This window comes from Ursus maritimus, unplaced genomic scaffold (assembly GCF_017311325.1).
Source record: "Ursus maritimus isolate PB19 unplaced genomic scaffold, ASM1731132v1 scaffold_9, whole genome shotgun sequence".
In the NCBI taxonomy this organism is placed as follows: Eukaryota; Metazoa; Chordata; class Mammalia; order Carnivora; family Ursidae; genus Ursus; species Ursus maritimus.
This window is the reverse complement of record NW_024427107.1, coordinates 13,309,414-13,330,777: the sequence shown is the minus strand read 5'-3', so window position 1 is coordinate 13,330,777 and position 21,364 is coordinate 13,309,414. Positions and strand designations below refer to the sequence as shown.

Below are 21,364 nucleotides of genomic sequence, written 5' to 3'. Positions count from 1 at the left end.
TCCGTGAAGTCCTATTTGTAGTTCTTACTTCCCCAGATTTTGTCGAGGAAGTGGTTTATATAGAATTCTTATAAAAAAGGAATCCTTTATTTTCAGTCAGAGTGAATAGCTCCATGATCCAATGGCCCCAGGACCTTTCTGATTCTCACGCCCTTGCTCCTTTTCTCTAGCTGCATTGGCCACGTGGCTCTTCTTTGCTTCCAGCACTTTGCTCTCCCCCTCACCCCAGACCAGTTGAGGAATTTATACTTGCTGGTCCAGAGCCTTGCCTGGAACATTCTCCCCCAGTGCAAGTCAGGGCCGCATCCCTGGTTTCCTTCAGAAATCTGTTCACGTTTTATCGTTGAGGCCTTTCCTCATCAATTCTCTTTCCCTGATGGCCTGGCACTCCGTGTCCCATATCTTCCCCATTCAATATACTCTAAATATTTCAGGTTTCTTATTTTTTAAGTTGTTCCCTCCCTATGAGAGGTAGGGCTTTTCAGCATCCATTTTCTGTAGGACAGTGCTTCGTGTTAGTAGGAGCTAAATAGTTGTTGAGTGATTGAATGCCATATGCAGTTAGTAAGCTTTAAACATACAGATGGCAAGAAACTACATTTATTTCCCATTGCTGTCAGGTTTAATAGGGTAGCAGTGAAATAAGTAAGCTCATATTGGACTAAGGTAACTGTGTCAGATACTCAAGTTTGCAATGAGTGGTTGACTTAAAGTGCTCACATCACTTACTTTATGACTTCTTCCATTTTTAATTAAAATTGTAGGAAAAATTATACATTTATTAAATGCAGCCGTATTTCTTTTTAATTTCCTAATTTTTCTGATGTGCCCAAAGAACTAAAAACAAGGTATGCTTTAAGGCAACTAATTGATTTTCCAAATCATGCAGGGGCTGTTGTGGTTGACTTAACACTTTTCGTTCAATCCTCCGTAATTACTTTTAGGAGTTACGGTTCTCCTGTTCCCTTTGCCAGCTTAGGAATGGAAGTGGGTTCTGGTTTTGACTGTTAAAGCTGAAAGAGAAGGCTTCCAGCAAAGATTTCCTCAAGTCCTAAGAGAAGCTGAGCAAGAGGTGGTCTTTGCTTCTGGACATCCTCTGGTCCAAAAGAGGACTTTGCAGCTGGGGGAGCCCCGATGGCCAGCATGAGGGTGAAGCCAGTGCTGAGAGCAAGCCCGCCCGGCTCTGTACTGCTTGTGAGATGAGACAATAAATTTCCTTTTCACTTGAGCTAGTGTGAGTTGGTGTTTTGTTATATGCATCCCCAGGAACATCAAAAATGATGACATTCATTTCATAATGTAATTTTGAATATTTTTTTCAGCGCTACCTCCTTCCATTTGTACCTCATCATAAATCCAATTTGAAAATCTTTCCTTTGATTACTAATTGACCTTATATGTATATTTTTTTGTTTAATTTTTACTTTTGCCTTAAAATCTTATATGAGACCTGGATTTTCCATTATTTCCTGAGGAACAATTACTTATTCCTGGACTAAAATAGATTTGGGTGGCAATATCATTTCTCGAAACACCAGAATCAGAATGAAAGCTTACCGGGCTAATTCTTCCATATGGCTTATCAAACTAATAAGAATTATTCGAGGATGTGGGTTTTTTTTTTTTAATTTTAGGAAGTTTATAGGGATCTAGGGAAGGAGATGTGTTAATGTGAACCTCAGCTTCTTTGAAGTTTACAATATTGTTTATTTTTATGCTCATTTCACCTCTGGAAAATAGCTGTGACCAAGTATCAATAAATTTACAATTCAGCTGCCACTTTGGAAAGAAAAGAAAACTGCTCAGTATTTTCTCTTGTTGTATGCTTTTGCTTTCTCCTTTGGTTCTGCAATTTCAATTTTAGAGACAGATAACTCCAGTTGATGTAGAGAAAGCTGACAGTGAGGAGAACCATATGTCTAAATATTAGTATGCTAGTAGTTTTCAGATACTTCTCACATCAAAAAATGTCTTCAAATGAAACTTCCTGAAATCTAATAAGAATGGGATTTGCAGGCAGTTTAAATCTTTATTGTTTGGTGGGGAAATATTTCACTGTTTATTGAACCCACGGAGCACAATTTGAAAACCTGCTACATTGAGGATTAGTGAAGAATGACCTTGTGAGTTTTCATCCAAACTGAGATGTTTCTGAGGGAGAAATAATGATTCCAGCACAACGGACAGAACCTGGGACTGCCCCAGGCAAATGAGTCCCCTGGCTCTGTAGTGGTGTGTGCCGGGGCACAGATAGGAGCCTCTTTGGTAATAGTAGGAAACTGATCTGAGTCCCCTTTCCCACCTTTACAGACTTTAGCCTCTCCAGTGCGGCCAAGGGATCCTGGTCCCCCAGAGCATCTCTGCAGCCATTGAAACTAGCAGAGTAGCCGCACCCTTGGGGGGGGGGGTGGTTTCAGCCCTTGAGCAGGTGCTAAGTGGGCACGTGTTATATGCCAGGTGTTTCCTGAGGTGCTGAGAATACAGAGGTAACTGACACAATTCGGAAGGTTTACCCTGTTCATTGAGCAGAACGTAGCAATGAATCGTTTCATACCTGTTCCGTTAACAATAAAGAGACGTAAGAATGGATTATTTAAATGGAAAAGAGCATGGGAGTTTTCAGTCCTGAATTCAGAATTTGAAGTGTAATGGGTTTTATTAACAAGGCTTTCGTCTCTACCCGTCATCCCCTGAAATTGAACTACCTTTAGTATCCGTGGTTATTTGCGTATTATCCCTTGGAAATCTACATTATAGTTAGAAGTCACTATATAGTTAGGAGTACAACGCGGCTGTATCCATCGGTGTTTGTTTTGATAGTCTTAGGTTTTTTATGTAAATAGTGTGGAAGATAAGTAACTAAAGCGAATATAAGGTGAGGTAGAATCCTGTGTGTCTTGCTCTCTTTAGGATTAGAGAGAAGAAGGTATGAGTGTTTTTGCCAATGAGAGAAAAATGAAAGGAACAGTCAGGAAAAATACAAGGAGTCAAAAAGAAGTAAAAGACATGGAGGTACTCAAGAGTAGAAAAATGCCTCTCAGTTCTGAACTGACCTTTTCACTGTGGCCTATTGACATGACAACACACTTCCTCTAGTAATAGCCGTTGGTACAAGATTCTCACGGGGGGGGGGTCACGAAGAGCCAGGAGCTGATGAATGAATGACAGACTCTGGGACCTGGTTTAGCTTTCTGAAGAATTGTATTTAGTTGAGGATATATTGTAATGTTCTTCGTATAGAATATCAAGGAAATCATTCAGTCTAATGGATTCTAGACTGGTGTTGACTTTAAAATCAGCTTTCATGTTCATTTACCCCGATGTTTTATTTTCCTTAAGACATTAAAAAAAAAAAAACACACACACACACACCTTTGTTTTCATGTCTTTTAGCTCTTGATAGAACGGTATGATTTTAAGTGGTACCTTGAGAAGATTATAAATAGTTATGTATGATTTGTTCTCATTTTTAACTATAGTTTTCAAGAAGAACAGGTACTTATATATAAATCAAAATATGGCACGAAAACAAGTAACGAATTCCAGTGTATCTTAGTTGTCTTACTGCCGGATTCAGAGCTCAGGCAGCAATTAATTAATCACTTCTGAACGCAAGGAGCCTGAACTCGTATTGAACTTCTTTTGGCAAGTGCAGACATGACTCTGTTTTAGAGATTCGTGGACGCTTAAACAAGGATTTTTGTTTTATTGTTTTTAAGTGAAAGGTTAACTTAGGTAAAGAGATGGTCAAGGCCCATGTGAAGGTAAAGAGCAGTCTGTCTTCCTACGTCAGTTTTTAAGCACCTTCACATTTTCATGGAGTATGAAGTCTTGGAAACTGAATTACTTGCTCTATTGATAAAGTGTTCGAGAATATTGTTTTTCCTGGTTTAATATGTCAAAAAAAAAAAAAAAGAAAAAGGAAAAAAAACTCAAGTTAACTTTGTGAATAAAAATGCAGGCCTTAAAGAAAGATCTGCTTCCGAGCCAGCAGTCGCACCCGAAGAAGCTGAGCCATACCCGTGGCTGGAGGGGCAGGTTCCCGAGGATTCAGGTGAGCTCTCCTCAGCCTCCGACCGGATGTGTCGCGGCTGCCAGCTCTCCAGTTCGCAGTCTCCGGAATCATGTCTTTCCCATAATTTGTGTCACAATGTTCATGGAACATAAACTCTTTTTTTCTTCTTCTTCTCTTCTGAGATTTTGGAGTAAACTTAATGTTTTCTAGTAAAAATTTACACAGGATAATTTTAATTTGGGGATCAAGAATCAAAGGCATAGAGGAGGTGGCTTCAGTTAAGAACATCATGAACTTAAATGCTAGGTTTCTGGATTCCAGTTCCAGAACTTCTTCCAGTGAAAGCACAGACACGTGTGGTACACGAGTGTTGTCACTGGCTGTTCCAAGATCTAATAGAGGAGGCCTACTGGGCTCCCAGTCCTTTTAATGCGAGGGTCTCCTTTCTCCATCAGAGACTTCCTGGAGCCCCAGGTGGTGCTGTGGGAGGCCTGTTTACATAGATGAATTCAGAGATCTCTGTAGTCACCCAAGGGCCTGTGACCCACAGAAGGAAAACTCCTGAAATCTGTGAATAAATTGGCAAATGAAATTCAAATCTATTACTATCATTTCCTGTTTGTGCTGTGATATTTATTGCAAAGTACTAGTTAATTGCTGCACGTTTTCCCTTTACCTAATCTTTCTCCAAAATTTGGTGTCATTTCGCCACCTATTGGAAGTGTTTGGTATGACACTACATATTTACTGGCAACTGAAGTATTCTGGCTGATTTTATCACTGTATGAATAATATTTGATTTTCTTTTCTCCCTTTTAAGGTCAATATGCTGCTCTGATTTTTTTTTATTTGTTCAGAACATAATCCTAGAACTTATGGTCTCCCTCCCATTCCTTTATTTTACTGTAGCACTGGAGCAAAAGAGCTACTTTTTTTTTAAGACTTATAATTTAAATGAGTATTTGGATTTAGCATCTCAAGCATTACTTTGCACTAAATAAATTTATAATTTAAAAATCTTGTTTTTCAAAGCTGCCATTTGCTTCTGCTGTCCTTTTTAAGTTTTTGTTAATACTACTCTACATTTAACTGATAACTTGTCCTTCTAAATCCATCAGTTTATTATCAACTCATATCCTTTTCAACTTCTTGGCAGTGTTTGCTTTAGTTTAAGTGTTGCCTTTTCAACCTTTCTCTTATTTAGGTTTTTGGCTTCTTTCTCTTCTCTGTCCTACAAACCCAGGTACATACCTCTCATTACAACACAATAAAGTAAGTCCCCTTGGTCCCCACAGTACTTTCTGTATGCCCTCCTGTCCCTGGCCCTGTACTAGCCAGATTTTTGAAAAAAGAATGTACAATTGCTTTCTTTGCCTTATTTTCCACTCAGTTTTTAACTCATTGCAATCTAGCTTCTGCCTCTACTAATCCTCTCGAGAGGAAAGGAGGAACATCACAGAATCATGGAAAGATGGAAACAGCAATGGTGGACTCACCAAGTTCAAAGCCAGTGCCGGTAGCAGGTGACTCTGGAGAGGCATGTGAGGGCTCGATTGTGGAGGTCTTCTATTCTGTTCTGAGGAGCTTAGATTTTTCCCCTGTTCGGGCAGAGGAAGCCATTAAAGGGTTAAGCAAAGGAGCAGAGTGCCATCCACTTCAGTTACTAATATTAGATTCTCTGTGGATGGTGCTGTCAGCAGTCATAAAACTAGTACTTGGTTAGGAAGCTGTCATGGGCATTGTGAGAGCCGAGGAGGGAAGAATAGAGATTGGCAGGCTCTTCTGTAATTATATGCAAATACATATAAAAATGGTTTGTGACATACAAACATCTATAAAAATAGAAGGCACTTTTGTGTGTCAGGAATGGTTTTGTAATGTGATTAGTCTAACAGGTTCTTAAACTTTTTTCCTACCTGGAGAAGTTCAAATGAACTTACTCTGTTTTTGTCATTGAGGATTAACTTGTCAGTATAACTAACCGATGTCATTGGCGTTACTTCATGTGACAGCATGCGTGATACTAAGTCGAGCGGTACTTCAATATACTGAACATGGATGTTTGTTAAACAGAAAATTTATCATTGTGTCAATGTCTTTATGGCTTCTTGTTTGTTGTGTGATGTTTCAACAAACCTGGTAATCCGATAAGCAGCACAGTGTTGTCGGAATGTCACTACGGATAGTGTTGACTTTTGTAATTTATATCTGTTTGAATCTATGAATCTGACTGTCAGATGGGCTTCTCCAAAGCTGGAAGGATTGTCAGTCTAATGTGGGGTCTTCTCCTCAACTTCTGACCCTCTCGGTCCTCCCACCAGCCAGGGGGCCTTTCCCCCTGAGTGTCAGGGAAGACAGTGGCCGGTCATGTGCTTTCATGTATGTTGGCCTCATCTGCCCACGTTTTAATCTTTATTTCCCAGTACTTCCCCTCCCAAAAGCTTTGCCCATCCTTTTTTCTTTATTCTATCTTGATTGTGAATTTTGTTAATTAGAAACTGAAGTAATTTTGCTCTGTGAGGTGTTTGCTAAACGTCTATATCTGCTGTCAAAATAAAACCAATCTTAAATATTTACCGTGTTTGCCAATATATAAAAAAAGTGGTAAACAGATATGAAAAGGTAGCATAGTTGATGAACCAAATATATTCATTTGAATGTATGTACCTGGATGTCATGTTTCATGTTCTTCATTAGTATCTCGATTTTTTCTACTTAGTTATGTTTTGTAATCATTTTAGGACCTCGGAATATTGAAGATGAAGTCGAAGAACAAATTCAGCCCCTTCTCCACGAGGCGGTCTACACGGAACATGGTATGCATTTAAAATCCCATTTCCTCATGCATTGCTTGCTCAAAAAAGGGTTAATTACACAAAGTGATTTGGACATTATTTTTAAACTTAAATAGTAATTGAGTGGTTTTTTAAGTTATGGGAGGACAAGTATTTCTGAGAGAGCACTAGCCTTGTTTTATCTTACCCTGCCTTACAGTTAAGGAACGTATCGCATGGATTTAATAAAGAAATGGTAGGGATAAATGAGAATAAACAGGTTAAGACCAATGATACATCAAGAACAGATGGCAAGAACAGGGAGGAGGAAAACAGAACACAACCAAGCAAGCTGTAATGGGCTGTCTGGATGCTGCCGTCAGCCGGACCTGCTGCACGCTTGGGTGGTCGCCAAAGCAAAAAGAAAAACTTTTAATGACGTTGGTCATGTACCAGAGAGGAAATGAACATGGTGTCTACTTAGAGAATATAAAACATTTTCCCAGCTCTTACATCTAAGGCATTTCTTATATGCAGTTCTGTACAGAGAATATTAAATGATACTTTAGAAACGCATGCTTTAAGATTTTATGAGACTCTTTCTTGAAACACCCCTTGATAAGAGCAGAGAGTATAACCCCAAGATGTAACTCACAAAGGGATTTCGAAGAAGGCAGAACACATGGTATCCTGATACGCCTAATGGTTTGGTGTGAGCTGAAGAGAGTCCTAAAGGAAAAAATTATGTTTCTTAAAAAACAACTGGGACTCTCTATCATTGAAGCTGTGCTTTAGCAGGCCGGCCAAACTGTCTTACTAAGTCTTCGGTGTTCGGGGGTTACGTGTAAAACATCCCATTGAGCTCCATCTGTGCTCTCGGGGGAGACCCGCTGCGGCTGAGCTGGGGCTTTTTGCCATTGGCCGTTCGGGGTTTAGGAGCCCATGTCCTTCCATTACCAGCTTCTGCTCAGCCAGGAGAGCCGTGGCACCAGAGCATGTGTCTGCCTCTCTCGGCAAGCACAAGCTTTCCCTTCCTACATCTTTTGTTTAACTGTGAGCTAACACAAGGATAATGCAGTCTAAATAAATCCGTGATTTCAGTATGATGAGGTCAGTGCCGTAACGGTAAAATGTTAATGGCTGTGTGGGCCTTGCATAGACTTTGGCATTAGCAAAGGCTTCTCTGAAGAGGTGACTTTCTGACTTAGTAGCTGAGGGATGGTGTCATGCTTTGCCAGGTAGGTGTTGTTTGTGGAAGGTTCTAAGCAAAGGGCGTGGCATGTGGGCAAGCCCAGAGGAAAAGAGGACCGAGAGTAGTCCAGGGTGGCCGGCCAGTGGAGTACATGGGTGGAGAGTGAATGGGAAAAGGTGTTTGTACTTGATTCACAGAGGAATCGGAACCATTGGAGGGCGCTAGGGAGTGCTGTGCCTTCTGTCTGCAGCGGGAACACACGCGGAGGGAGCATGCTGGGGGGAGAGGAGATGGGGGACTCTTCTGGTGATCTGAGTGGGCCAGGATGGTTGGTTGAACCAAATTTAGCCAAGGTAGGGAGAGAGAAGCGTGGGACAATATGGTAGACATTTGGGTGGGTGGGTGTAGGAAGCCAGACAGAAGGGGGGGGGATCAAGTCTAGCACGCCTGGGTTTCTGGCTGCAAGACTTCCTCTTGGACTTACTCTCTTCTTTACTTAGAAATTCAGAGGCCGTGGCTTTAAATGTTATTTGTGTTGCTTCTGGGTGTGTATCTACAGCCCTATCTCCTCTGAGCTCCTGGTTTATCCAGCTGCCTGTTGATCTCCATTTGCATGTTTTATGGGTATCTCGGGCTCAAAATGGACTTAAACAGAATTCTTTTTTTTGTGTGTGTGGGACTTACTCTCTTCTTTACTTAGAAATTCAGAGGCCGTGGCTTTAAATGTTATTTGTGTTGCTTCTGGGTGTGTATCTACAGCCCTATCTCCTCTGAGCTCCTGGTTTATCCAGCTGCCTGTTGATCTCCATTTGCATGTTTTATGGGTATCTCGGGCTCAAAATGGACTTAAACAGAATTCTTTTTTTTTTTTGTGTGTGTTATTTTATTTTATTTTATTTTTTTTTTTTAATGATTTTTTATTATATTATGTTAGTCACCATACAGTACATCCCCGGTTTCCGATGTAAGGCTCGATGATTCATTAGTTGTGTATAACACCCAGTGCACCATGCAATACGTGCCCTCCTTACTACCCATCACCGGTCTATCCCATTCCCCCACCCCCCTCCCCTCTGAAGTCCTCAGTTTGTTTCTCATAGTCCATAGTCTCTCATGTTAAACAGAATTCTTGATTCCTTTGCATTTCATAGCTCTCCCCCCGCCCTGTAAGATTTTGCTTTTATTCCACTCTTTCATATGTTAGGTTGTGGTCTCCCTTCTACTTAGTAGCTTAAGTCAAAAACCTGGGAGTTCTCCTTATTTTTCTCTCTCCTCGCCTCATATGGGACCCACGGGCAGGTCCTGCTGGCTTGGCCTCCAGCATGGATCTGGACTGCATTGTGTCAGCGTCACCGTCCCCTCCTGCATGACGGCTGTAGTAACCTCCCGTTGGGTCTGTGTGTGATGTGCCTTATGGGGACCTTGGTCATTTTCTTTTTCTCCTCTCAGTCACTTTTCTCCAGCCCAAATGACCTCTCTTTTCCTTGTAATTGCCAAGTCTGTCTGCCTCAGGGCCTTTGTACCTGTTATGTCTCTTGCTGGTGTGTGTGTTCCGGTCTTCACATCTCACCCATGTGAAAAAAACATGGCCTCCCTGACCACCATCTGTGCAGTAGACTCTGTCCACAGCATTCAGCGCTTCATCATGGTGTTTCAGGGCCTGTGGCTGCCGTGTACTAGCTGTGTGGCTTTAGCCGAGTTTCTCAGGTTCGTCCTCCTTCCAAGGGGGATAATAGTACCTACTTCCTAGGGTTACTGTAATGGCCAAAGAGGGCTTGGCAATGCCTCAGATGTAGTCAGCCTTCAGGGAACTGTTTTGCTCATACCGGCCTTCGCTGACTGAGCAAGGGAGACTCAGATAATGCATGATGTTCGGTTGCTTTCCCCACTGAAAACAGGGACTTTCCATTAAGTAGCGGTGGCCAAGAGCTAAATCCTGCTCATGTGAAGACCATAAAGTTGCACTGGATAACACAAGAGTAAGGAAAAAGGAATATGGTTAGAAGGAATATGGAAAGCGGGGTATGGTAAAATCAGTGACAGGAATTAGAATTGGTGATTGGTTTGCCAGTCAAAGACAGCGTAGCAGACTGTGATGGAAAGACAGAAAACAAATAAATGGTGTGGCCATAAATGGGCCCACATAATTCAGTACCAGTGGAGAGCATCGCTATGCCATACTACAGGTGAGGGAAGGAAGCCTTCTTGCAGTGTTTGATGGGAGTTCAGTGGCAGCAGAAATCATAATATTCTGATGATGATGATGGGAGTTCAGTGGCAGCAGAAATCATAATATGATGATGATGATGATGATGAAGGAGAAGAAGAAGAAGAAAAAGAAGAAGAAGGATGATGATGATGAAGGAGAAGAAGAAGAAGAAGAAGGATGATGATGATGAAGGAGAAGAAGAAGAAGGATGATGATGATGAAGGAGAAGAAGAAGAAGGAGGAGGATGATGATGAAGAAGGAGAAGAAGAAGAAGAAGAAGAAGGATGATGATGATGATGGTGGTGGTGGTGGTGGTGGTGGTGGTGGTGGTGGTGGTGGTGGTGGTAAAAAGAATAACACAATAAGAACAATAATACATTAATGTTATTATGGGCTGGGCAGTTTTCCAAGTGCTTTAATCCTCACAACAATGCTGTAAGTACTCTTACTATTTCCTTTTTATGGAAGAAAAATCCTTGGCACAAAGTAGTTATGTAACTTCTCAGGGTCACACAGCTGGTGTGAAAAAACTAAATCTGGAGCCATACACTCGAGACCCCACACTCCTAACCACTTTCCTGCCCTGTGAGCACGGCTGAGTCGCTCGTGTTGCTTGGCTAGAGTGTTATGTATGGGACACACTCCGCTTGAAGCCACGTCAAGCTACTGTTGGGAGAATTTTTTGCACCATGATGACAAGCTAAACCATATTGCAGCGGGATAAGTAGCCTATCCAGCACAAAAGAAGCAGAACAGCTCAGTGTATCATAAAAATTAGTCTCAGAAGAGAAAAATGGACATTTCTGCATAACTTACAGGCTCAACATAGCAACCTTTAGATGCAAAGTATAGTACAGGTGACCTCATGCAGATGACCTAGCATACAGCTGAGTGAGGTGTCTGGCTGTTCTTTGCAATAGAACATTTTATAGAGTTGTTTAAGTTTGTTAACGTGGAGTTTCAGGCCAGTTCTCAATGAGAGGTCACAAGGTGATCTTTTCTCTGACCTAGTGATAATTGAACAGGCAAATACCTTAACAATTATGAATTTATTTGTTCATTCCTTAAATACTTATCGAGCATTTCCTATGGCTAAGCATGGCCTTGGGTGCTGGGCATACATAGTAAATAAATATATGAGGTCCCTGTGCTTGGTGAGTTCATGTTCTAGTGAGAGAAGGCCTTTCCCCCCCTCAGGTGGGACTTGACCAGAGTGAGGACAGAGCTTCAGAGCGGGCAACAGCATGTGCCATGGCCCAGATGAGGGGCAGGGAGTGCCTGGCAGCAGGAGTGGTTATGTGGCAGCCCTTCAGAAGGGGCTCATACGTCCATGTCGGCTGCTGCTGGTGGGCCCTTGTTGTGGACTCGTGTGACTTTGTTCATTGTGACCGTTCAAGGAGATGATGTGCCGCAAGAAGAGGATGGACAAGCGAGAGAACCACAACCGGAAGATGATGATTTCCTCGTAGGAAGTGATGCAGATGACAGATTTGAGCCCCTGGAGACTAGAACATTTCATGAAGGTAGGACACATTTTTTGGCTTCAGAATAAAGCCCAGCAGGCAATTTGTAATTATGATTATTAAAGTATTTCTTAAACACCTTTAAAACCAATATTTAATTTTTATCTGAAGTTTATTTTTAAGTGGAAGCTGGAAGGTCCAATTAAAGCTAATTTTTTTCCCTAAAATAAATAGTTATCCAAATTTTGATTCAAAGCACTCTTTTAAGGAAGCTGTCAGAATATATAAATTATTTATAGAAAGTAAGTGAAATACTTTAGCACATTACTTTTGCTGTACACTTCTTCCTAGAGTGCTATGCATTAGAAGAAATTCAGAAAATTGATGAAATATTTTATTTGGCAATCTATCACAGGCTCTTGCTCTAACATGAACTCCGTAGTCACAGTTTATAGAACACAATTCTTAGCTTCTATACCAGGCATTGACAAGCTTTTTCTGGAAGTAGCTAGAGGATCAATATTTTAGGCTTTGCAGACCATATGGTCTTTATTGAAACCACTCAGCTCTGCTTTCATAGTGCAGAAGTAGCCTGAAATAATACCTAAGGCTATGTTCCGGGAAAACTTCATGTACAAAGTCAGGAGGCAGGCTTGCTCTGGGCTACAGACCATAGTTTGCTGACACCTGTTCTGTGTCAGTATCTTCCATTAAATACTGGTTATTTAAGTATCCATTGAGTAGCTTGCCTTGGGTCATTTGCAGAAGGCAAGTTAGAGCTATAGTTATTCAATGTTGACATATAGAGAGAAGTAATTTCTGTGATGATGAAAACTTTTTTTCATCTATTTTGTGTTCTGCTATGTTTTAATATGACACTACTGTGATTATTTATTTGAAGCCTTGTTAAATGAGCACATGTTTTGTTCTTATGGTATCTATTGTCCATTCATTTTTAAGGTGGCCCTTTAAAACTTTAATGAGTTCTTGAAAGATTTTTTTTTTTTTAACTTTTTAATTCATTTATTTTTAAACTAAGTTCTATGCCCAGGGTAGGGCTTTAACTCACGACCCTGAAATTAAGAGTCACATGCTCTACCCAGGGAGCCATCCAGGCGCCCCGAAAGATTTTAATCCACAAGTTGTACTCTGATTGATTAATGGTGTTTTATTTAGAATATAGAAGTATATAAATGATACAATTGTATGTATATAATTTTATACATAAAATGAATACTACTGAAACATTGAGATGGATGTTTCATTTCTAAAGAGTAAAACTAAAGAAGAAGGTTGACAGCACCCACACAAAGTCAACCATATAGCCCATTCTGTCCCACCATATAATAATCATCAGAGTCTGTGGTGGAGCTCCTCAGGGCCCATGCAGCAGCATAGCCCCACAAGCCACAGAGGATCTGGATAAGAGGTGTCTGGCACTGTGGAAGGATTAGCTAAGCCTCCGTCAGGTTCAGGCAGGTAGACCATGAGGAACGAGTGGTAGATGAAAGCCACAGCACTAACGAAGGTAGGACGGCCTAGAGCCGTGGGGTCTTGAGTTCAGAGAGACAATTTCTTGCGAATATGGTCCATATACGATGTACTTGATATCCCTTCAAATAGTTGTGTTTTTTTTTTTTTTTAAAAGATTTTTATTTATTTATTTGACAGAGATAGAGACAGCCAGCGAGAGAGGGAACACAAGCAGGGGGAGTGGGAGAGGAAGAAGCAGGCTCATAGTGGAAGAGCCTGATGTGGGGCTCGATCCCAGAACACCGGGATCATGCCCTGAGCCGAAGGCAGACACTTAACCGCTGTGCCACCCAGGCGCCCCCCTTCAAATAGTTGTTAATCTTGGATGCGATTAAGATCGACTAGAGAGCTTTTAAAAGAATGCTTTGACCCACCCTAGACAAAGTGAATTGGAATGTTTGGGGTGTGGGACCTCCAAAATGGGTCACTGTAAAAGCTCCCCGGGTCATATCAAAGTGCAGCCGAGGTTGAGCAGAAGCATGGCCAGGCTGTTGATTTTTTCACGTGCCTCCCCTGTGTCCTAGGCTGCAGGGTGTGAACAGGCTAAGGCGTGGACCTCCGTGCTGGTAGCCAGGGGGCATCTGGTGGAGCCATAGCGCTTGGAGAGGTAGCCTGGTCACAGTACAGTTGGTAAATGGTTGCTAGGACTTTTTTTTAAAGCATAGAAAAGTAATGAAAAAGTAAAGTATATCTCCTTTTCACAATATTGAATGTATTGGGAAACTAGAAGCAAGAAACTCTTGATTTATGAATGAATATATTTCCAAAAACGTACATACATGCTTATTGTTAAAAGCAGGAAATATACTTTTCCATAGAAATAATGTTACAAGCGATGGTTTGGTTTCCATACCCACCTACAAAATTGCATATAATGCATAATTTTCTATGAAAAATGTACAATCAAAATGATTTTGAGCTTGTATATGAGTCCAGCTGCATTGTACATTGAAAATAGGCATTTATAGACCAGCTTTAGAACTTCAGACCTTTGGGGCGCCTGGGTGGTGTAGTTGGTTAAGCGTCCGACTCTTGGATTTGGCTCAGGTCATGATCTTGGGGTTGTGATCTCAGGGTCGTGAGATCGAGCCCCGTGTTGGCTCCATGCTCAGCATGGAGTCTGCTTGAGACTCTCTCCCTCTCCCTCTGCCTTTTCCCACTCGCTCTCTCTCCCTCTCTTCCCCTTTCTCTCCTTCTCTCTCTCTCAAATAAGTAAATAAATCTTAAAGGAAAAAAAAAGAACTTCAGACCTTTAGTTATCATGTATGTTACAATTTCACTGGGAAAAAAAATGTTTCTAATTTCTGAGTAAGGGGTGCTGACAAAATGATTTCCACATTTCCCTGGTATCTCTTGCGGTTTCCTATCTTTGGCGAAGATGGCTCAGGAAAATTGACAGTTATTCAGAATTTTGGTATCTTAGATGCTGTTTATATAACATGTTTCAGTTAAGACACTCAAATAATCTGAAACATAAGGAATTTGATATTTTTGAGGTTAGGAGTTATAGATTGGGGGTAGGAAGAAGTACTTCTCCTTACTTTCTGACCTAATCTTTAACTGGGACATAGATTCAGTATGAACTTAAAAGTTGTTTATTGAAAGTCTTCAGAAATTAAAAGTATTTACACTTCATGTAGTTGTGACATTAACGGGGGTCAGTGGAGGAGTGAGCATCCTGTGGTGATGGCTATTGGGGGTCTGCAGGTTCAATTATGGACCCATTGACCTTTCAGCCCCCCATCTTAGAAAGTCTCCTCTGTCTTTCCTTGTGTTCCCATCTGTAGACACTGTGCTTTTGCTTTAGAAAACAGGGCACCACAGTGGAATGTGAAGTAGACTGAGATAGCCCCTTTCCTGGGTCCAGCCTTGTCACTGTGTTGCTCTGTTCAAATCATTCTCTCCTTGGTCCAGGCTATGGTGGTGTTGAGTGGATCAAAGACAATGTGTGAGGCGTTTCTAAGTGCAGTTCTAGTAAAAGATAAAGTGTTAAGCAAACAGTTAATGGATATTTTCATGTTTTATTTTAATAATTATTTGCTTTCAAAATAAAATCAGCGACAAGCATAGATTCAGGATATACGTCTACAGTATATATACATAAAATTTTATGAAAGTGGTACTAGTCATCTGATGTTATTCTTTTCAGAAACTGAAGATAGTTACCATGTAGAAGAGACAGGTGAGATTTAAACTTAATGCTATTCTTTTTTAATTAGAATGAGTCTTTTCCTATAAAAGAACATCGTGAGAGAGAGAAAACGTTATGATTATCTATTAATATATTTTATATCATATCATAAAATATCATATAATATATAGTTAATTGTTATATATAACTTACATATGTTATATCATAATCTTATGTATGTTTCTTTGTGAATATAGTTTTGTGCTTTTGAAGTCTATTCCCTGAAGATAAATACCCAGTAATGGTACTGCTAGGCCAAGAGATACAGTAGAAGTACATGTTTTGTAGTCTTAAATTACAAAGTCAATGAAAGGTCAAAATTGTGTATTGTCACTGGTCACACATCCCCAGAAGATATGGCCACACTGGAGATGGACATGCCATCGTTCAGTAAGCCCGTGTTGGCCAGTTTTTCTTCCAGTGCCAGAATAGATCCCTTTCTCTGTGCTTGAGGACCACATGATATTCTTGGCTGGCATTTAGGGCCTATATCACTTCAACGATATGTATTTGTAAATACTAGAATTGTATTGCAGTCTGGGAGTACGCAGTACTGAGTCCAAGTGTGAGGGACTGGGAGCGTGTGTGCCCTTCCTCACGCACGCTCTGCGGCAGGTGCTTGCTGAGTGGATGGGAAGAGGACTCACCTGCACCGCCACCTCTGTGGTCTCTGTCTCAGTCTCATTAGTCTTTTGCTGAATATAGTTGAATTTGCACAATCCAAATGAGAATATAGCTTCACCAGTGTGTGGTTCGATTATAAACCCATTGGTGATGGGAACTCTCTAGTTCATCTCTATATTTGGCATTTTGGAAAGGTGGAACCCGCGTGTTCCGTGAGTGAATATAAATGTGAGCATCATTATGATTTGGTTTTACATTTCTGTCATTACTGGATAGTGTGCCTTTCCTATTTTGCGTATCAAGTGTAACCCTTCTTGAGATATATTTGTAATTTCCTAATCATTTCTTAACTTACAGCTTCGCAGGCTTATAATCAGGATACAGAAGAGATGATGTATGAGCAGGACAATCCAGGTTTGTGATCCGTGTTTCTGTTCAAGGTACTGGCTGAGGCCAATCGACCCAGGGGTTAATGATTCACTCTGATTCAGCACAGTCCTCATTAGAATGCCCACAGTCATTTTTGGTTGCCAGACATTTATAGAAATCCCTGAATATAGTTTAATATTACATGGAGGAATGAGGAAAAAAGGAGATGTATTTTTCAAACCACCATTGGGACTTGTTCCTTGTAGAAAGGATGCTGGGAAGGCGATTTGGAAATTGACGAGGCAGTATGGCATAGTGGAGTCTCACTGGTTCTGCTCCTTCCTGTCTTTGTGACCTAGAGAGCAAATTATGAAACTGTATTAGCCTAAGTTGTATTAATGAGAGTGATAATATCTATCTTACCCAGTTGTGAAGATTGGAATTAATTTGTAAATACTTGAGAATGGCATCTAGTAATGTGTTTGGTTTTTTCATGTTTGACAGGGTGTCTGTTTTTTCTCTTTAGATTCCATGGAGCCAGTAGTAGGTGATGATGAAAGAAGGTACCATGAAGCAGGTACTGGATAAATATTTTCATTAGATTGTAAACATTACTCACGGCTTTATAGTTGTAATGCTATGTTAACGTGATTTTTCTTTCAAAGGAGTCAAAGAAGTAATCTTAACACCTAATATAAGTCTTTTTGCTTTGTAACAAGATTAGATTATGAAAAGAATATCAGGCTTTCATATTTTAGCTCGTCTACACTGGCACCACGACAGAACAGGGTATTAATCTTGAATGCGACTTTTGCATATCTTACTTTATGCCAGTTTGAGGAATTTTTATGAAAATAATTTACTCGTCCTTTTGTCTAGTTGTTTTTGGGCAAAAGGCACTTATCGCTGACTGTAGGCACAGATATTTAAAGGAATAGAATTCTGTATTTGAGATTAAGTTGTGTTTTTTAGCGAAGCAGTTTTACAGAATGACCCATTTAATACTGAGTTTTATTCTCTTTCTTGCAGATGACCTTACATACCAAGACTATGATGAACCAGGTTTGAAAATGCTTCTTAACCTTAAGCCATCCCCTTGTTTTAAAATCTACTCATAGTTTTTAGAGTATAGAGGATATTTAAGCTTCAAATATCATAACTTAAAATCTCCAACTGAATGGGAGTTTTCAAAGAATTCACTTGGGGAGATTGTTTACCTTCCCCAGTGGTTCTGCCATTGACTAAATTTCTTAAATTCTTTGCGAGTTGCCTTCGGAAGCAGTTAAAAATTATTCACGAAAACTTATCTCATTACTTTATAGTCTTCGTTCTCTTTTGACTAACATATGTCTGGACCATATAAAACTAGTCAGAGTTGAACTAGTCTAGTTTCTTCTACAAAGTAATCCCACTCTTAAAGGTGATGGATCTACTAGCATGAGGAAAGGTACAAAAGAATTTCACTGCAGGCTTACAAGTGGCATAAAGAAAAGAGTTTGGGCCTGTTTTTGACATGAGTGGCACTAGAGTCAGGTTTAGGCAATTATAGCTCTGTTTGTTGCCCAAGCACTCCCCAGGCTGTTTTATTAAACCCCATGAAGTAGAGTCTATTTTTGTGACTTCCCAGATGAAAGAAACAAAGGTTCAGAGAATGTAAGTGATTTGCATAAGTTAATATGACTAAGAAATGAGAAAGCCAATGGTGTAATGGTCATTTTTATTCTGCCACCTTCACGGATGACTGTAAAAGGAAAGAAGTCAAATGAGCATGACTTCATGTGTGATGCAAGAAGGACGAGAAATGTACGGTGCTTGAGTCAAATATGGGGGATTTTCTATGCGCCGGATGGTTTGGAGGCTTGACATTCAAAGATGGACACTATGGCTTCCCTACCGTCAAGAAATGTATGGCGTCATGATAGTTGGTGGTTCTCAGTTGAAGAAAATTAGGAGCGGCTGTGTATAAACCTGATGTGTTGAATTATTAAGCATCTGTATTTAAGATTTAAGGTCCTACTAAGATGACCAGTCACGGTGGCTACTTCTAATGGGATAGGAATGACACCATTAGAAGAATCCTGGATTCTGTCTTTAAGAACTAATATTTTTATAAGAAATTAAATAACTTGGCCACTGTGATCTGGATTTTCTTTTCAATTTCAAATTTAAAGAAAATAGGAATTTGGAAATGGAAAGTTACATGTGGAGATGAGACTTGAGACACTTCTCTCATTTCTGCCACTCATTGTAGTGTTTGTCTAAATATGCCAGGAAGAACATGTTTGCAGGGCGGTTTGCAGACCAGATCCAGAGAACTTTAAAATCACACTTGAAAGAAGTGTAAAATTAGATACTGTGTTAAAAAAGATGTTGTAAAAATAAATGTGTTTTCATAGGCAGAATATCAGAATAAGTACAATTTAACATGTTAAAAAAAGAGTAATAAATACGACCTAAGGGGTCATCAAGATTTGAGACACTTTGGATCACAAGATTTTGAGATACTTTAGATTACCTTGCTATAGAACCTAAACTTTTTCAAACAAAAGGGATTTAATGGAATTATTAGTAGGATTATTCACTGTGTTCTAACAAGATACCTTTGTGGCATTCAAGAACCAGACTAGGGAAACCAAGTGAACATATGTAAGTGAAACTGTAAGTAGGGTGAAAACAAAACCATTTTTCCATAGGAGAACAGAATACATTCTGTATTAAACTCCCTACATCTAGACCCTGGAAAACATGTGGCTTATTAAAGGTATGGAGGGAACCAGCTTTCTGCATTAAAAATCTAGAAAGCATCAAGCCTACGTTGGATGTACCTAGGAAATGACAGTACTGTCTTACTATCTGATTGATTTATTCACATCCTGCATATGTATTAACTTTTATATCTAAAACAGGACTGGGGCAGTTCTAATGAGGGACACACACATGGTCCATATTCCCATGGACCTTACATTTTAGTGGGGGGGGGAGAAATTACAGAAACAACTTCAATTTAGTGTTTACTGGCAATTCCGCTAAGTGTTGGTGAGAACAAGGACGGTGTGTAACAAGAGCATATAGTGAAGAGACCTACCTAGTTTGTGGACCAGGGAAGGCTTCCTTGAAGTTGGAGGTGAAGATTAGAGCCATTGACAAGGCAAGGGGAAGGTGGGGGGAGTGTTGTAAGAAGCTCTGAGGTGGGAAGATGTATGCAGAGTGCTGGCAGTCTAATCTGGGCTGAGATTGCACTATGTGTGGGGTCCACGGATGCCTAGAGCTAGTCAGGGATGCTCACCTACCCTCAGGGCATTGTTCAAGGCACGACAAAATCAGATATGCATTTTGTAAAGATCGATCGGTCTGACGTGTAGCAAATAGACTGGAGAGACGCAAGAGTGGATATGGGGAGACCAGGTAGTTTAGTCCCGTTATCCCAAACTGATCTTGCCCTGAGTCCCATCTCTGCCAAAAGAGGGGTCAGAGGAGGTGAGTTTCAGGAAAGGGATGTTCAGCAGTGTCCCGTGCCGCTAAGGACCCAGGATAGATGAGCACTGAACACATGCAGCGGATCTAGAACGACCTTGGCAGGAGCCCTTTTCGGTGGACACAGATGAAGGTGGACAGAGCTAAAGCAGTCTAAACCAGGGTGGTGGCAGTGAAGGGACGCGGACAAGCTGAGAAATGTAAGGAGATAAAATGGACAGGGCGTGATGTGTGCGTAGAGCTGGGGGAGAGAACAAGGGGTCAGGAGCCCCATCCACCGTTCCGGCTCGTGCCCTTGATGGATGGCGATGCTTTTTCCTAAGACAGGCGGGACTGGAAAACAGGAACAGGCCAAGAGGCCGTGCGTCCCGTTGACAGTGGGTGTCGAGACACCCAGGAGGATATGTAATAAGCCGATTGGTGGTGCTTCGATCTCAGCAGTGACCTCTCATTCGTGGCTGTGAGTTTGGGAGTCCTGAGTCTACACAAGATAATTGAAGCCAAAGGCCGAGATCACTTATGGAGGGAGGACAGTGTAGTGGGATGGGAGGCTCTGTGGCTGGCCTTTGATGAAAGCCAACATTTCATGCCTGGTAGGACTAGGACATGTGATGAAGACGGTTGAGAAGGAGAAAGGAAGGAATAAAAGGAGAACACGGTCACGCTGAAGTGTTTGAGAAGGAAGGAGCTGCTGAGAGATCGAACTCGGTGAGGTGGAACTCGTCCATTAGATGGAACGAGGTAGTCTCCGAGGAGCCTTGGCAGGGATGAGTCAGGGCCACAGGACAGATGGCCGTGGTTGGGGAAGGAAGCGAGGGGTGAGACAGCAAATGTGAGTGACTCTGAAGACAAGAGATGGTGAAATAGAGGGGAGAGGTGGGGCAGGGGGAAGCAGCCTCAAGAAAGGGCTTTTTCTTCCCTTTAAGTTGGTAGAGACGAGCATGTTTAAATACAGCACGGTTCAGAGTGACAGAGTGAGCAAACACTCGCTGCTCCTCTGTCTTACCAGTACCACCAGAAGGACAGAAGATGATGGATGAAAAATTGTCCCTTACTCTACCCAGCACTGAGAATAATATCTGAAATATAGTAGGTGCCCCCAAATTTTTCTTTATTAAATGATCACAAAGAATACCTTGATAACTGTGCTAGGAAAATACAAAAGCTTGCTCTAAGTGAACCAGAAAATTTGAGGCATTTTGGAGAATGGAAAAAGCTGGGATTGGGTTGACCGAGAAAGCTGTGACCCCGCCGAGCCTGAGAGAAGAGCCCGGAGCCTCCTTTGCAGCAGAGCAGAAAGCCACTGAGCCCTGTGCAAGTAAACAAGAGGAGACATGCTGGGCGCTGGGCCAAGGGTGGGGCGGTGAGCTCAGGGCCTGCCAGCTGCACCCTCGCTCTGCGGGCCGGGCACCAGGACGGTTTGCCCCCAGGTGGGAGATCTGAGAGTTGTTCCCCAAGCAAATAGAGAGTCTGCCTGGGGAAAGCTCAGAATCCTCCCGTGTAGACGTGAAAAAATAGA

At 41.3% G+C, this 21,364-nt stretch overlaps 1 protein-coding gene across 2 annotated transcripts in view; it reads left to right on the top strand.

The window, feature by feature from the left end:
- ASPH (aspartate beta-hydroxylase) overlaps window positions 1-21,364 on the top strand; it is a 209,561-nt gene that overhangs the window by 60,565 nt on the left and 127,632 nt on the right. For both annotated transcript variants that reach the window (XM_040626070.1, XM_008706728.2), the window contains exons 4-10: window positions 3,962-4,054; window positions 6,757-6,831; window positions 11,589-11,714; window positions 15,337-15,369; window positions 16,360-16,416; window positions 16,898-16,948; window positions 17,401-17,433. In XM_040626070.1, the coding sequence (XP_040482004.1) occupies window positions 3,962-4,054; window positions 6,757-6,831; window positions 11,589-11,714; window positions 15,337-15,369; window positions 16,360-16,416; window positions 16,898-16,948; window positions 17,401-17,433 (468 nt within the window). The remainder of the gene's footprint in view (window positions 1-3,961; window positions 4,055-6,756; window positions 6,832-11,588; window positions 11,715-15,336; window positions 15,370-16,359; window positions 16,417-16,897; window positions 16,949-17,400; window positions 17,434-21,364) is intronic.